Here is a 13,979-nt window from a genome sequence, read left to right as displayed (position 1 = left end):
GGAAAAGGCAAATGAAATCCTAGGGATGTATCAAGTGAGGCATTTCCAGTAGAAATAGAGAAGTATTAATGCCATAGTACAAGGGACTGGTGAAGACCTTATTTGGAATATTGTGTATAATTCTAGTCAACCATGTTGAAGAAAGATAAATTTAAACTGGAACAGGTGCAGAGAAGAACTACTAGTGTTGATAGCGGACACTTCGTGATCCGTGTGGATACCAGTGAGACACGGTATGCCCGACTTGCAGATCAATAAGGTTTAATGTGCACAGTTTTCTATAAACATATTAGTTAAATACAAAGCCTAAAATTAACTACAATATATCGTACTAAGCCTGGAGAGCTAAGCAGTCACTCAGAAAGCTATATATAGGAACGGCTTTTTTCAGGGGCCCCGCCAGGGAGTCAGTGGCCTCTGGTCTGACCGGCAGCACCTCCTGCGGAGTCAGGTGTTGATGGAGCATGCCCCTTTGTCTAAGTGGTGACTTCTTATACCCTTCTATAAACAACCTTCACCTAATTATCTCTCTCTCATTATCATATATGCTAATTACCTACATTGGGTTATCACCCTTAACTACATTCCATTCTCACCATGATAGTTGGGGTCATCAAAACAACATCTGGTGATAGGAGGGGCAGAGTAAAAGTATGCCCCTTGACAATGAAACAGTGTACCCCCTGACATTCAAGAGTAATTTGTTGTTCTCATCACAGTTACCTGTGTGCAGCTGCAAGCATACAGTATCTGTATTTTGTCTTATTACGTGCCGTGGTATGCAGAAACTCAGACATTTAGAAGGTTACAGAGTAGTCTTATTCATCTCCGCGAACTGGAAGATGTCATGCTACAGAGGTCAGAATACCCAAGTAAGCAACTGAAGCTTTGCTAGGCGTGTAGGACAGTGGTCAAGCAACTCAAATTGTACTGAGCCTCCAACATTCCCCTCCGTGGTGGCTGTCATAACTTAATAGGCCACCATGACGACTTCTTGATACACACCTCCGACTACGGTTCTGGGCACCCCACCTGGGGTCCGAACAATTAGCGTCTTCTTGTCGGCAGCGTATATCGCAGAGCGCTGCCTCACTCGTATACGGTGGTCTTTTAGTCCTTTGAGTTGCGTTAGGGATCTTCTAGTCCACCAAAAGAGTCCCACTGCAGCCATTATAGAAACTATCTGCAACACACACATGAGCACAATGGGATGCAACGCTAGATTTAAAATCCCAGAAGCAGTGGGGGACCATCCCAGTAGGGTTTCCCACCAACTATGCTTTGTGGCAGCTTTTGCAGCATCTAGGATTTCGATTACTTTAGTCCCATCATGTTTGACTATCAAATTTACAGTCTTCAATTGTTCCTGAATGTGTGTAAGCAGGGTTATCATGTCTGAATGTGTTAGCATGCATTGTACCAAATCAGTGTTGACTCCCAATATCACGTTGAACATACTTTACAACATTAATATCTATTATTAATTGAAATATATTATTTGATGCTTCATAAACTACATTACACAATTCCAATACAGCAACATTGTAATAACATTTGTTTTGGGCAGGATTAACATCTTTTTTTATAAATGCCATTAATCACAACTTGGATACATTGCATGTGTACACAAACACAACCTTGTCCAACGTACACAATGGTAGAATTAATGCTATTATTGGATAACAAAGCATATTGACAATTCCATACATCCAATTCATCTTTTTTACAAGGGTATGTAAATTGTCAGTGGTTCTTCACAAATATATCCCAATTCTGATCCCAACATGGCTTCACATGTGCAGCTTTGTAAATTAACCAGTTGAGTTTCATTTCCTGTCAGGTATTCAATAGGCCATAACACTCCAGTTTTTACACTGAGGCGTAGGGGTACTACTCTGTGTATGTCTATGATGCAAGCAGCAGATATTGTCATTACATATGCTGTCATCACTTGAGCCTGTGCATCTACTGTGAAATTTAACATTTTCCACCAATGACTTAAGGTCCTTTCTTGGGTGGTGGCACCATCCCAAATCAATTTCTTTATTTCATCAGGCAAGACTCCGCTAAGTCCTTGTCGGATGATACCTTGGCCTATTCCTTGAGCCCAAAGCTGTGCTTGTATGCAACCTAAAGCTTTGAAGGTAGCATTTATCATAATTTTTGTGAGGTTTAATAGGCTCAGGTGTGTTTTTTTTCATTGTTCATTTCCCAGGGTACCAATATATGTCCAAGTAACTTTTCTCCATATTCCAAGGCTGAATGTGTGTGTACTGTGGGATCTGATAGGGCTCCAAGGCTTCTGCCTAGGATGCTTAACTTGTTTGTCAAAACTTCTTCATTAATTGCATTCAGCATTCCTGCTGATGCTCCTATATCTCCCAAATATCTCCTCCAATGTCTCGCTTGGGACGTGCATGTGTTACCCAGGTGTTCATCCAGTGCAACCATTCTCCTACTAGGGGTGTTACAAACGGTGCACAATGGGGATGTAAGCGGGATATTTTAATATTTTGTAGGCCTACATGTACTTTCACAAGCTGTACCTTTGGGATCTCCAATACTTGGCTCTTATAATTTTCTTTTAACACCAAGTCTGGAAATTAGAAGAAGGTTTCTAACCATTAGATGGGTGAGGTTCTTGAACAGCCTGCCAATAGGACTTGTGGAGGTAAACAACTTACAGTAATTAGTTTTAAGAGAGACATTCAAATTTGTCCAGCTAATTGTCTGATGGAGTTGCATGTGATAGTAGGGGGCAGGTCTTAATTCCAGTTTCTTATGTTCCCAAAAGGATTTCAGCCAGTTACCTGCTGGAGTCAGGAAGGGATCCTCAATATATTCAGCATTTTTTATCTTCCTTTGAAGCATCAAGGATGGTCACGGCTGGAGATGGGACATTGGAATAGGCCAGGGCTCTGAGGTGGCTCCAAGCATTCTGTCTCTCGTGTGCTTGGCTGGCTGGTTCTTGCTCATGTGTTCAGGGTTTAGTTGACTCCCCTATATGGGGTTGGGAAGGAAAATTTCCCCAGGTCAGATTTACAGTGATCTTGGGAAGGTTTTAGTTTTACTGTGCAGCATGGGGGTGTGGGTCATTTGCCAGGATTATCTGGATATATATCACTGGATCATTTCCTCAAACTGTGTTGTTGTCTGTGTTCCAGTCTAGGGGGATGCATAGCCTCCGTCAAGCACTGGGGGACCACAGATCCCATAGCAATCCCACTCGTGGCTGCCTCTTAAGGCACAACAGCCTGTACAAGGATGGATCACAGGGATGTCAGTCTTTTTGCTAGGACTTCTCTTCACCCACCTCAGTCAGTGTTCTTAAGGCACACTGAGAGCATAGGCAATGTTCTCTGGTGCTCAGTACCGGAATCAGTACCGAGCAACTAGAATTCGCTTGGGCAGTTTCCCCCATCTCAAGACACAGAGCAGGCACTGTTGTTGTATCATCTTCCTTATCACCAGATGAACCTGTAGAGGCAGTAAGTGTGACACACCATCAAAAATCGGGGTACAACATGTTCCTTTACGTGGATGATTGGCTGGTCAAAGACTGGTTTGAGGCTCACAGGCTGTCCAGTGTATCCATCATCCTGTGCACATTTGGAGCGTTGGGGCTCCTAGCAAATTGGGACAAATCAATCCCGAAATCAGTACATGCCCTGAGTTGTCCTCGTTTAGACAGAGGGGTTTGATTATCAATGTTAGTTTTATCTCTGGACTGGTGGATGGACCCTCAGAAAGTCTGTATGGGGGTCCCCTTCATTCCCTGCACCAGCGCTCACTTTATTCACAGACGCCTCATCCCTGGACTGCGAAGCATAAAGATCTAAAGACTCATAAATCTCAGGGAATTGCAAGCTGTTGGTCTAACCTGTTCAGCCTGCCTTCTACATATCAAGGGAAAAAAATCTGCTAATCTTATCTAACAGGACAGCGACTGTGGTTTTATGTAAAGAGGAAGGGAGGAGTGCATTTGACTCAGCTGTGGCAAGAGGTGATTTGCCTGTGGGACTTTTGCCAATTCAATTCACCTCAGAGCTGCTTACCTTCCAGGGGTGCAGAATACATTGTCAGATGAGATGAGCAGGTCCTTCTGCAATGACCATGAGTTGTTGCTAAGTCCAGACATGGCCAGATCCATCTTCCAGCAATGGGGGACTCCCCACGTGGACCTTTTAGCAACAAAGGCCAAAAGGAAATTCCATCAGTTGTGTTCCCTGGGGAGATCTCCGCCCAGGCTCATTGAAGGATGCATTCCTGCTATCCTGGAAGAACACCCTCCTATATGCCTTCCCTCTGATTCCATTACTGCCTGGAGTTTTGGCCAAAATCAAGCAAGGCCATGCTCACCTCAGCATCAGCATGACCTCAGAAACACCGGCACTTGACCCTGCTAACCTTGTCAGTCAGGCCTCCACTGTCTCTTATGTTGGACCCAGATGTGATTCCTAGGGCCATAGGCACCTGCTCAACGCCAACCTGCAAGCCCTCCACTTGACAATGTGGATACTTCCTGATTAACAAGGTTGGAAAGGGCTTGCTTTAAGGATGTTCAGGAAGAACTTCTGAGTAGTAGAAAGCCTTCAACTCGGAGTATTTACCTGGATAAATGGAAGTGTTTTTCCATCTGGTCCCAACAGAAAGGTGTCCCTCTGGAACAAGCTCCCATTAGTCATTTATGAGATTTACTTTTTACACCCCTTATCGGACAATAGATCCCTTTTTCCCAGCCTCATCACCATTAGGTTTCTAAAGATCTTGGACAGATTATACCCACAGTATATGATCCTATTCCTTCATGGGATTTGAATTTGATGTTGGCAAAATTAATGGGGACCACCTTTTGCATCTCTTGTAACTTGCTTTTTGCTTCCTCTCTATGGAGGTGGCGTTTTTAATTGATTACCTCAGTGAAGAGAGTGAGTGAGTTGAGAGTTTGGGTGACAGTCTCCCTATAAAGTTTTCCATAAGGATAAAGTTTACCCCCACCCTTGCCTTAAGTTCCTGCCAAAGGTTGTCTCTAATTTTCACGTTAACCGGGCAGTTTATTTACAAACTTGCTTTCTTAAAGCCTCACTCTCATAGAAATGAGGAGAAACTTCATTTGTTAGATGTGAGAGGAGCTTTACTTTCTCCTTGGCCCGTACTAAGTTCTTTAGGTCTTCACTAAATCCATGACCGTAACAAAACTGCATTGAAGAGCCAGCCAGTTTCCACTCAGAGGGTTTCATCCTAGATTTCTTTGTGCATTCATTTGTTAATGTGACTCCACTAGCAAGGGTGTTGTCCCATTCAACTAGAGTGCATGCAGCATTAGCAGCTTTTCTGACTCAAGCACTTATTCTGGATATTTGCAAAGTGGTTGCTTGGTCAACAGTACACATGTTTTGCCTCTCATGCTGTAGCCCATTAGTTCAGGAGAGATGCCACTTTTGAACGTGTTGTTCTCCAATCTCTGCTGAAGTAGATCCCAAGCCCATCCCCAAGTTGTTCTGCTTGTGAGTCACCTACAGATGGATAGATGTATAACCACTTGAAAAAGAAACAAATGCCTACCTTTCCGTAAGTGTTCTTTAAAAAGTGGTGTACATGTCCACTCTCCTTCCCTACTCTATCGGAGTCTATCCAGTAAGAAGGAAGGGGGTTGGGGAAAAGTCCGTGCTCTCATACCTGCACACTGATGCATGATGGCAGAGGGCATTCAAATGGCCTCAATGAGTACTGCTGAGGGAAAATGTTCTCTGACGGCTGTGCACTGGGCGCACACACACTGATAGTGGAATGGACATGTGCAGCACATCTTGAAGAACAACAATTATGGAAAGGTAGCTAACCATTTTTTTTCCATCAAGGTATTTACTGTATTGTATGTGTTTGTATCACGGGAAACATTGCAAATCTGGACAACTGCATTAAACTGTTATTGAACCAAAATAGTTTTGGCTAAATTTTCAGAGGTTCAGAAAGGGAATATATTGCACTTATCAGTTCTCTGCATCCCTGAGTAGACCTATTTCCAGAACCTCTTTTTACTTGGATGAATTTGTTAGAATTTTGTTGCTAAATATTGACATGGGTACAAGTTTTTTTTTCCCCCTGAAAAAGTCCGTGATTTTAAAAGAATCCCTTGCCTATTTATAACAGATTTGTTTTCTCTTGTTCTCTCTAGCTACAAGCTTTGGTATTGCATTGCCAGCTTGGATTGTGGATCAGAAAAATTCTATTTTGGTGAGTTAACGTAACTTTATGTAGTATTCCATGACACAGTCTCAGGCACTAATCCTGCAAGTATGTTAAATCCATATTTAATTTTATGCATGTGAGTACATATTGACTTAACAGATGGTTCTACCTTTAAGACTATCACTCATTTAGACTTCCCTTTTTCCATGGAGCAAATTTCAGAATTAGAAGTGATTAAAATAGCTTAAATATAATCTTTTTGAGAGTAGGGTGCTAACATGTTTAGAGTATTTCATTGCAGAAATGATGTTGATGTGATAGCTTTGTCATTATGTCTGCTCTAAATATATATTTGCTGTTGCATAGAATAGCTTAAGTCCAAGCACAGAATCAAATATACAAGTCTTCAACTTGTATTGGTCTTTATCTAAAGAGATGTAGCATTCAGATTTCCATATAACTTATTGTACCCTATGCAATTCTGCACCCACAGTTTAAATATCTTTTCTTTTACATTACATTGCTACACGTTAGTGCTGATACTTACCTGCTTGCTCAAGAGTAGAATAGCTAGCTGCCTCTACTTAAAAACACTGCTGAGCAGACAACTTCTGGATAATTAAAACAACCCACACAAAACAACAGATGGGTATTTTAAAGAAATTACTCATACAGAAACACTTACCATATTTAATTGGTGAAAATTTCTGAATGAGATCTTGCTTCTGATCAGTTTAGTTGTTGTAGCCTTCAAAAATCGAAGTCTCAAGATGGCTGCTATGGTGATAAATTTAGCAAATTAATGCATAGGTATGTAACAACTTCTTGTTAATCTTATTTGAAATATAGCTCGCTAGTAATGGCTAGTAGTAAATAACTGAAATTAGAAATAGACCTATGTACATCAAATCTCTTTCTTTTTAGGTTTTGCTTGTATACGGGCTAGCATTTATGGTTATTCTTCCAGTTGTTGTGGTAAGTATTATATAAACTAAAGGACAAAATCTTTATTTTATGAAGGTGGGGAATGAGGAGCTCAAGTCTTAGTCCTAAGAGACCTTTGTCTACAGTCTAGTAACTGTTTGCTTACATTTCAAGTGCACCTGCAGGAAAGCTCTTATGAAAATGTATGCTATACCATGGTGCTTAATTCTGTTGAAAATCACAACCAATTGTTTGTGGAATTTACCCATCCCTTTGTCAGGCATTTTTATGTATATATGGTATTGCGAGCTTCAAACATTCAGAAGTCCTGAGTCAGGCCCTCAAAAATATTAGATGAAACATGAAAAGTTAAGAATTGTTGGTTTCTTTTCATCAGCCTCTTGGCATTTGAGTTTTCCAGGTTAATTTTGTCAGGCTTTTCTCTTCAACCCTGAGGGCTTAAAATTTTTAAAATGAAAGTCAAGATTCTCGGGGCTCTTAAGAGCTGGGGTTTTAAAAAAATACATTGACTATCCTGAAAGTTTACAATGTTGTGTATGTATTCTGCTGCACAGTTTCTCTCCTCATTTCTTACAATTGGGGAATATCTTTCATCTATGGCATTTTGAGGCAATTCAGGGTTGTTGCTGGAGGCTCAGAATTAAGCCTCAACCTTGAACTAAGACCACTGGAATTACTTCCTTCAGTGATGGAACATTTGGTGGTTCAGTTTCTCATGATAACTTTGTTTTATATTATAATTTTTATTCGTTTTTGTGCAGTAACAACTTTATTTCAGTGTCCAGCTTTGTGCAGAAGTGCTCTTTGCCTTAGATTCTCCCTGTGAAAACTCCCCTTTGTACTAGCCTTTCCGCATGTATAGAGAGAGTTTCATATGGCATTTTGAGACTCTGGATACTACTACACATGGCCAGATTACAGGCAGCTCAATTCCACCACTGCTGATGCAGGTGGCTATGAACCCAGACTGGAGGCTGGAGACCATGCTTCTGCTGACTTAATGTGCCCAAGGAGGCTTGTTAGATTGTGACAGCGTATAAGAGGTGAGGGAAAGTGAGCAAGTGGGAAAACAAAGAAGTGAATAAATGTGGTGATTTTTTTTTTTTTATTTGTATTACCGTAGTACCTAGGAGCCTCAGTCAAGAACCAGGACCTGATTGTGCTAGGCACTGTACAAACACAGATCAAAGGACTGTCTCTGCCTCAGAAAGTTTACAAACTAAATATAAAACAAGAGATAACAGGCGGAGATAGATGGGGGTGTACAAGGAAACAATGAGACAATATTGGTAATAGGAAGATGGGATTTAGGGAGGGGAGAGGAATTGGAGGGAGGTTGGAGAGAGGAGATGGGAGCTTAGGTGAAAGTAGGGGGAAGGAAAAGAGAAGGCAAAAAGCATAGAAAACATAAAAGGGAGGAATGGGTACCATTTTCTTTCTCTTATCTATCAATCATGTAAGCACTCCTCCGCTAGAACAAGTAGTAGTCTTTTTTTATTCTCCTTTTGAAAATCTGGTCTCATTATAAACAAGGAGAGTTCATATATGAAACATGAACGCTGTTTCAAAGTATTGGAAACTTTTGCAACTCAAAGGATCAGTGGGGTCTTTATGAATCTCTCTGTGTACAAATTCATCAGGCTGTTGATCTTAATCTTTTTTGACAATTCATATTCTACTGATATCATTGCAAAGCTGTTTTGGCCCATTGAAGATCTTAAGTAGTTCTTGATCGGCTTGTTCAAAAACTGTATTCTGCAGAAGCCAAAGTAAATGGCACAGTCAAGAACATTTGCTGTAAATGTCTGTGCAGGGACTAAGAGTAACCTGTGGTCTTTAGGAAACTTAGGTGACTGGCTTTCAATTCTAATGACTGGTTTGTATCAGTTTGTATTTTCAAGGTTGTCTCTGCAAGAAAAAGAGCTAGAAAAATTTAAAAACCTAAAAGCTGAAGTTGTTGTTCACATTTGGAAGTCCCCACAAATTTGAAGGAAAGGGAGGTGTGGCTGTAAATCTCCTAGGCCTGCAAAACTCAGTTGTGATGTGAACACATTAGATTAAAATAATTCTGAAAATTTATTTTTCATAATTTATACTGTTGATATAGATTTCTCTAAACTTGAAAAATGAATAGAAAATAGTTTGTTTCTAGTCAGTTTCACCTTCTGGTTGATATGTGCTAACACAATCTTGCAACCTTTGCCTAATAAACACTTCAAGGGGATATTTTTGGTAATTTTTAAAAAACGTTAGAATGACCTTTTAGAGTTGGTAAGAGCTGATTTTTACAAAACTGAAATTGAACTTTCATTGTTCTATCAAGACTGTATTAAGAAGACAAATTCAGACTCTGTTGGGTGAATCTCATTTTTTTTGTATTGGATATGAATATTGGAAGTTGTCTGAATAAATCCTGAATTGAAAAACAGTTTAGTTGTATTTTAATGTAGTATGATTTTCGATAGTTATAATTAAAAGACTAAACTTTGACAGTTTATCTTTATTAAATGTCATAGGGTTCTTGGTGGTACCGATCAATACGCTACAGTGGGGATCAGATTCTCATCCGCACAACTCAAATCTATACATACTTTGTTTATAAAACACGAAATATGGATCTGAAACGTAAGTAAAAAAGGCATTTGAAAAAATAGGGTGAAGCAATGTCACTCCATACTTCTCTTTGTTCGTTAAAGGTATAAAGTTGCATTTTTAACTCCTTCGGAAGTTAAAGTTAAAAGAGAGAGTTCATATATCTGAATATCTCAGGGCTTTGCAGGGGTGTTTAAACATAACCCCATTGTAAAGTTGGTGAAACGGAGGCACAGAATCCGACTTGCCCATTGGCACTGACTCAATATGTGATCATCTGAATTGTAACCTAGGTCTCCAGCCTCGCATTATTCCTGTTGTAATCACTAAACATGCTGTTTACTTTTGGAAAAAATTCCAAATACTAGAATTCTGTGGACCCAAGGCATTTTAAAACATTTACATTATCGAAGAATTAAATGTAGAACTTGAGGCACCAATCATAACATTATAGCCAAAGTTTCTGTCATAAATATCTGCTCTGAAAGACATCCGCTATAAAACCTTGCTCCATGCCAGAACATGGAATGTCAGTTTCAAATGACTTGTTCATTCAGTGTATATGGTATGCCTAATTTTCTGTGTCTACTCATACTAGTTTAAAAAAAAAATCTGTATAGCGAAAGTCCGCAGAACTGTCACAATGGGTCAGTTCTACTTAGCTACTCTTCAGAGGCAGAAACGGACCTGTTGGTCAAAGCAAGGTGGGAGTTACTATACCCTTGAAGACCTAGCTAGTTCTGTCTGCCTACAATAGCTGAAGGGTTTATCCGACCTGCTCAGAGCAACAAGAAAAGAAAAGAAAAAATAATTAAAATGGAGTCATCTTTTTTTCTTAATATTTGACTTCCTGGATTCTAAACTGGGCTGGTTAGCCTTGGGGGCTCTGCAACCAGATTTCTGATCAAACCAGATTTGATACTGCAGTAGCTGGCTGCAGCGTACCTAGGCAGATATCACAGGCAACCAGAGAAACAGAAGATGTCAAGGAAGGAAGAGCACAAAAGTGCCTTCGTTAGCCGGACCCTGCTCATACCATGGGTTGGCCATGTCCCACTGCTTTTTCACTCTCTTCCAGCTGTAGAGGGATGAGAGAGTGAGCAGCCCAGACATAGAGTAACAAGCAGGCTGCAAGGTGCCTCTTGACCCACCACTTCCTTCTGACCATTTCCCCATCCCCTTTGGCAAGCTGTTAATCTGCCCTTATGTAACATTGCCTTGCTCATTCTAGGATTCAGTGAGACAACAGGACTGCCCTATGTGAGGACTTCATCTCTGAGCAAGGGCTTAGGGAACCTCTGTAAAGTTCAAGAAGCCTATTAAAGGTTTGTCTTCATAGCACAGTTAGCTGGAGTGTTACCCCTAACTTAGCTCCTGTGTACACACACACATCTCTAGCTTGAGTTAAGTGATGCTTTTAAGATCGAGCTAGTAATACAGTGGAGATGCAACAGCTTGAGTTACAACAGCTCATCATCTAATCCAGTCACTCAGTGCTATCAGTCAAATCATTCTGTGTAACTTGAATGTTGTTTTGAAGTGTGGTTGTTCTCACTGGAGCTAGAGAGTTAGCTCAAGTGTGCTAACTCAAGCTAACTTGCAGTGAAGTCAGCAGTTTAGAGATCATCTCAGGAGTGAACTTTTCAGAGTTGCACTTATTTCTATAGCACAGCACCAGTTCTCTCTTCAGATTCCCTTTTCATTGATATCCTATTACCTTAAAACATGGAGGCCATTCTCCTATGCTTCAGAGAAATGGGGAAAATCCTGTAAGATCAGGGAGAAATGTGAAGATGCTGTGCAGTAGGAATTTTTTATCTAAATTTCTTTTTCTACGTAATAACTTGTGAATTAAAGTTTAAAGAAATTAGCTCTATAAAGAATAGTTCCAGAGGGGTAGCCGTGTTAGTCTGTATACAGCAAAAACAACGAGAGTTCTGTGGCACTTTAAAGACTAACAAATTTAATATTTGCAAGCATAAGCTTTTGAGAGACTTCAGCTCTCTTCTTCAGATGTAGTAATACAGAAAATAGGTAACACAGAGGCATCTTATAGGTATCCAAGTGCATTGAGAACAATGGGGGAGGTGGAGTCCGGTATTTAAGACCTAATGATGACCATTAGTGGATATGCACACCATAAAGGGCTCATTCACCTGCATATCCACTAATGTTATATATGCCATCATGTGCCAGCAATGCCCCTCTGCCATGTACATTGGCCGAACTGGACTATCACTATGCACAAGGATAAATGGACACAAATCAGACATAAAAAATAACATCCATAAACCAGTGGGAGAACACTTTAATTCCCCAGGGCATTCTGTCTCTGACCTGAAAGTTGCTGTACTTCTCCAAAAAAAGCTCCAAAAACAGACTTGAAAGAGAAACTGCTGAGTTAGAAATGATCTGCAAACTTGACACATTCAAACTGGGTTTAAACAGAGACTTGGAGTGGCTGTCTCACTGCCGAAGGTAAATTACTTTGCTCACCCATTCACACCTCCTACTCAATGGTCGTTATTAGGTCTTAAGTACTGGACTGCATCTGAAGAAGAGAGCTGAAGTCTCTCGAAAGCTTATGCCTGCAAATATTAAATTTGTTAGTCTTTAAAGTGCCACAGAACTCTCGTTGTTTTAGCTCTATAAAGCAGCTTTGGAAATATCTCAGGCTGGGTATGTTTTAGGGCATGTGGCTACCACCTGCCTGTTGTGATTGACAACTCTGGTTCTGCCTCTAAGAAACTGCAAGCAAGGGTAAGACGCATTGTAATAAATCTGCAGTCTTTCCCGCTAGAAGGACATTTTTGAGTAAGTTAAGATATATTTTTCTATACTCTGTGATATGTCAAAAGACAGATTTCCCAGCAATACAATAAAGAAACTAAGCTCTCCCTGCTTAACCCATAGCCCCCCAAAAAAGCCTAGAGGAACAGATATAACTTGCAACATATGCCAAAGGGAGCAAGAAAAAACTTATTCTGTCGAACTAACTGCAAAACAGAGTAGAGAACCCTTTCCTGAGAGGGCCAAGCTTCCAGGTTCACAAAGCTAGGGACAGTTCTCTGTATCATATAGGCTGTTGGCAGGCAGAGATGGTGAGCACAGTTTTCTACCCAAATCAACCTGAGGGACACTACTAAAGTTGTATCATTATCTGTCTATTATTACTGTTGCATCTGAGCGCCTCACAATCTAATGTATTTATCTTCACTGATATCCTTGTGAAGCAGAGAGGAACTACCACCCCTGTTTTATAGATGGGGAATTGAGGCACAGCGAGACCAACTTACCCAAGGTCACACAGAAAGTCTATGGCAGAGCAGGGAATTGAACCTAGTTTTCCTGAGTCCTGTTAGCACTCTACCCAGAGGGCCATTCTACATGAGATGAAATCAGCATCATAGGTGGAGAGGATGGGATGTGGGTCAGAATAGACACATGAATAAGGAAGAAAAGACAGATTTGTGAAGGGCCTTGAAGTTGAGAACAAGAAACTTGAACTCAGTATAGTGCCAAACTAGCCACTTCTCTGTCTGAGTTCTCCCTCCTATCAGTAATGGGGATAATGATACTTAAGCACCTTTTTGTTAAGTGTTTTGAAATCTATATAGTAAACTCAGTAGTAAATATTTGTTACTATTAAACTGAATTCTTGAGCCAACTCTTTGTGCATGTGTCCTACTGTGTTGCCTGAGCAGCTTCTTAGTAATTAAAACATTCCTTTCCCCCCATTTAATGAGGATAAAGGGACTAAGGGAGGAGATGAGTAGATCATCACTATCGGTAAGGAGGATTCTTTATGACTAGGTGTTTTAAATCAACAGCGTTGCTTTTCTTCATGCTAAGGAGCACAGATCTAGTACAGAAGGTACTTCAGCCTGCTTACAGGTTAGGGGTGGAACCAGACTTTAAAGTCACTTGCCTCATCTCCTGAAATTCCCTCGTTTCTCTGCTTCTGCACTGGTTGCTGGCTCAGTCAGGCCTCCCTGCTGCAGCGCTTTTCAGAAGAAAATAAAATTTGGAATTTCAAAAATTGTAGACTAACAGTTCAGCTCAATACCATGTCTGCATAATATCCAGCCATGTCCTATGGCTGCATTTACCTTTTAGGAGTTTGTCCCCATAGCTTTGTTTCCCCTTCAGAGAGATTTGTAGCTGCTGGTGCTCCTGTGGGCTGCAGAGAGAAACGTAGGCTGAGACAAGCCAGAGGTGAAAGAAAGGGTCTTTGTCTCCTGTTTCACCCT

At 40.7% G+C, this 13,979-nt stretch overlaps 1 protein-coding gene across 1 annotated transcript in view; it reads left to right on the top strand.

The window, feature by feature from the left end:
* SEC63 (SEC63 homolog, protein translocation regulator) overlaps window positions 1-13,979 on the top strand; it is a 130,222-nt gene that overhangs the window by 63,143 nt on the left and 53,100 nt on the right. The window contains exons 6-8 of the mRNA XM_067546560.1: window positions 6,179-6,237; window positions 7,117-7,167; window positions 9,654-9,762. Of these exons, the coding sequence (XP_067402661.1) occupies window positions 6,179-6,237; window positions 7,117-7,167; window positions 9,654-9,762 (219 nt within the window). The remainder of the gene's footprint in view (window positions 1-6,178; window positions 6,238-7,116; window positions 7,168-9,653; window positions 9,763-13,979) is intronic.

This window comes from Emydura macquarii, unplaced genomic scaffold, assembly GCF_026122565.2.
Source record: "Emydura macquarii macquarii isolate MOO-44397 ecotype Brisbane River unplaced genomic scaffold, CSIRO-AGI_Emac_v2 contig_1146, whole genome shotgun sequence".
In the NCBI taxonomy this organism is placed as follows: Eukaryota; Metazoa; Chordata; order Testudines; family Chelidae; genus Emydura; species Emydura macquarii.
This window is presented reverse-complemented; position numbering and strand designations above follow the sequence as displayed.